At 42.8% G+C, this 3523-nt stretch overlaps 1 protein-coding gene across 1 annotated transcript in view; it reads right to left on the reverse strand.

The window, feature by feature from the left end:
• Positions 1 to 1051, reverse strand: part of LOC123182632 (O-methyltransferase ZRP4) — an 8054-nt gene extending 7003 nt beyond the window's left edge. The window contains exon 1 of the mRNA XM_044595265.1: positions 211 to 1051. Coding sequence (XP_044451200.1) covers positions 211 to 999 — 789 coding nt within the window. The 5' untranslated portion in view covers positions 1000 to 1051. The remainder of the gene's footprint in view (positions 1 to 210) is intronic.
• Positions 1052 to 3523: the final 2472 nt, after the last annotated feature.

Below are 3523 nucleotides of genomic sequence, written 5' to 3' on the forward strand. Positions count from 1 at the left end.
CAGTTATATAGAGCTGCTTTCCGTGTCCGCTGCCAAAAAAAAAGAGCTGCTTTCCGTGTGTATGCATGCTCCCGTAGACGGCAATTAAGTTAATGTACGGGTTGCCTAGGAATTGAAGCGGCAACAGCATGAAGGGGAGTAGTCGTTGCATGCATCAGCTCTAGTCGCTCCCCTACGGAGTACCAATATTGTGAACACTAGTTGGCGCACCTTGAGGAAGACAGCATCGGCCGGTGGAATGCTCTCAAACATGTCGCCGGCGATGTACTCCACGTCGCTACCGCTCGGAGCCTTGGCGACGACGTGGGCGAGGTCCATCACGCTACACTTCACGTCCGGGAACGCATTCGAGATGGCTTGTGCCGCTCCACCGTGCCCCCCGGCGACGTCGACCAGGGAGCCTATCCCCTGGAAGACGGCGCCGCACTCCCTGATGGCGATGTCCATGAGGAAGCTGCTGTCGGAGACCATGCCGTCGTTGACGAGTGCGTTGTACGCCGGGTCGTGGTCGGCCAGCTCCCAGAAGGTCTTGCCGTGCTTCAGCTTGAAGAGGTCCGGCTCCGGCAGCTCGTGCTGGAACCAAGTCCCGAGGTCGGAGAACGGGGAGACGAGGTTGGTGTGGAGGAGCATCTTCGTGATGTGGACCATGTTCACCGAGGCCGAGCAGACGAGGAGACGGGACGCCGGGGTCAGCGCGTAGACGGCCTCGCCCTCAACGCCGTCGTCCCTGGGGTGGTCGACGCTGAAGATGCCGGAGACGAGGAGCACACGCATGAGGCGGCGCAGGCAGGAGATCTTGGTCGGGTGGAGCGTGGCCGTGGCGGCAATCTGGGAGAGGGTAGCGGCGCCGCCTTGGCGGTGGATGGCGTCCGCAATGCCGAGGTCCAGGGCAGACTTGAGCGCCATGGACTTGACGTAGCTGAAGGTGTGGTGCCAAAGCTCGAGCTGGGCATCCAGCAAGCCCTGGTCGAGGATGTGCTGCTCCCGGGTAGGCGCCATTGCTACTGTTCTTGATCAGATGTGGCTTTTAAGGGCGGACTAGGCAGAGAAGAGAACTCTCTCTATTTAAGTATTTATAGACGGGTTTCAGAATTACTTAGAATGGGCCGACCGGCTAAAATTTACACCGGTCGCCTCAGCAACTCACGCGTTCAGTAGTCACACATCGTGGAAGCCTCCTGTTTACCTTACCCTCCGTCTGCCTTATCTCTTTGACCCAAATATCTGGCTGACATTGTAAGGGAAGCCACCCTGAAGCGAACCATTGGCGAATGTCGTCTTATTGTTTCGCCCTCTACCGGATACACGGGACCTCCCATGCATGCATTTCTATCCCCACGTAATACTGTAAAAGATGGACATGGGCTAGATCCATATTACACTGTCTGATTCAGCCAAAAAAATCTCAAGCTTTATGTTGTAAATTGGCCATGAAAAAGACAAAAAATATATATTTAACAAACAAGCCATGTTGTTAGACCACAACAAAAAAGCTTTTTCAAAAAAAGAATCAATTTTCCATGCTACTTAGCAAAACAAATGCACGTATAAGTAAAATCAAAAATCAAAACTAACATGAAAAATTGCCATGATATAGATTACAAATATAATAATAGTCATATTGCAATTATGGGGGAGTTGTTTCTCTAGAGCATGGCAAATTTTTAAAATTTATTTTTAGACACCACATATCAAATTCATTGGGAAACAAAAAAAAGGTTGTAAGACAAAAAAATGTCCATGATCTAAATTTAAAAAATCTACGGTCTAAATAATAAATTGCCATCCTACCTACAATATATTTGCCATTGTAAGGCTACTAAATTTGTCATGGTAATTCTAATATATTTGTCATGGCAAGTCTACTAAATTTGCCATGGAAAGTCTAGTATATTTGTCATGGTTAATCTAACAAATTTGTCATGATCCATTTTCAAAAACAATTGACATTTCTGTAGAATTGCCATGCTGCATACATACTACTCCCTTCGTAAAGAAATATAAGAGCGTTTAGAGAGTGCGGCGAATCTGCACCCGGGCTCAGCTGCACCCACGCTCACGGAAAAAATCAAAACAAATACAAAAAAAATTCAAAAAATTCCAATTTTTTTTGTGTGGTAGATAATTAGATGTGTGAGGTTCGCTGAAAAATTCAACTCGTTTGGACATTTGAGCAAGTCTGTGCAAAAAAGACAAAATCGGGGTCTGTAAAAAAGTTTACTGTTCATGAACTGTTTTGACCCGATTTGTCTTTTTTGCCGAGACCTACTCAAATATCCAAATGAGTTGAAATTTGATGCGGACCTCACGCATCAAATTATCTACCACACAAAAGAAATTTGGAATTTTTTGAATTTTTCTAGTATTTGTTTTGAATTTTTTACTGACCGGGAGCAGCTGAGCCCGGGCTCCAGGATGAATTATCGGCGTTTAGATCACTACTCTAGTGGTCTAAACGCTCTATATTTCTTTATAGAGGGAGTACTTGTCATGAAGCTCTAAGAACAAAACATGACTTCCCATGCATGAGAAACTAAAATTTGCAAATTTTTCTAAAATTATCCATGTTTTGGAAAAGGAAATGATTTAAATTTGTCATGTGACCATAGAAAACAATTTTCAATATTTGCCTTATGTGTGAGAGCAAAATTCCTAGAGTTGCTATGTGAGCATTAATAAATATGTACGAAAAATTGCCATGTGACTCTTCGCAACAATTCCAAAAATAGCCATGTCTAGGAAAAACAAGAACTTAGTTGTCGTGTGAGTAATACACATGGTGACAATCTAGAAAGAAACGGGAAGAAGTGACATGGCCGATTTAGACAAAAATAAATTTCATAAATCATGGGAAATTAAGAGAATTTGTGATGGTGAGACGGAAAGTTTGAGATTTTTTTGTACAACAACACATGGCAAAAAGGTTTTGAATGTAGTACAAATATTAACAACAACAAAATTGATTTGCCATGCTACCTACAATATATTTGCCAAGGTAAGTCTAATAAATTTGCCATGGTAAGTCTAATATATTTGCTAGTAGAAAATTTAATTGTCATGGCAAGTTGCAACTAAAAGAATTTTTAGTTGCCACGGCAACACATATATGTAAGAACAAACAAATAGCATAGTTGTCGTGTGAGTAATACACATGGTGCAGTCTAGGACAAAACATGGAAGACGTGACAAGGCAAAAATTTGTAATAGGCTCTGAATATCGTGGCAAAAATAGGAAGAAAAATTCTTGTTGAACATGGCAAATGTGTTGTGTTTGTACAAAAAAAAATTCACATGGCAACTATTATGACCATGACAAAATGTACGAAAAAGCTAAAATAGGTAGTACATGGCAACCGGTATATGTGCTAAATTTCTAACTAGAATTCAAATCCACATATAGATTCGCAGTGATACAATTTGCATCCATAATGCAGATTGGTATGGGTATCTGCAAACAGTTTTAAGCACGCTAGACATTGCCATTAATATCTAACCAGAGCCGGGGATCAGACTACTAACTAGG

Source organism: Triticum aestivum, chromosome 1D, assembly GCF_018294505.1.
Source record: "Triticum aestivum cultivar Chinese Spring chromosome 1D, IWGSC CS RefSeq v2.1, whole genome shotgun sequence".
Classification (NCBI taxonomy): Eukaryota; Viridiplantae; Streptophyta; class Magnoliopsida; order Poales; family Poaceae; genus Triticum; species Triticum aestivum.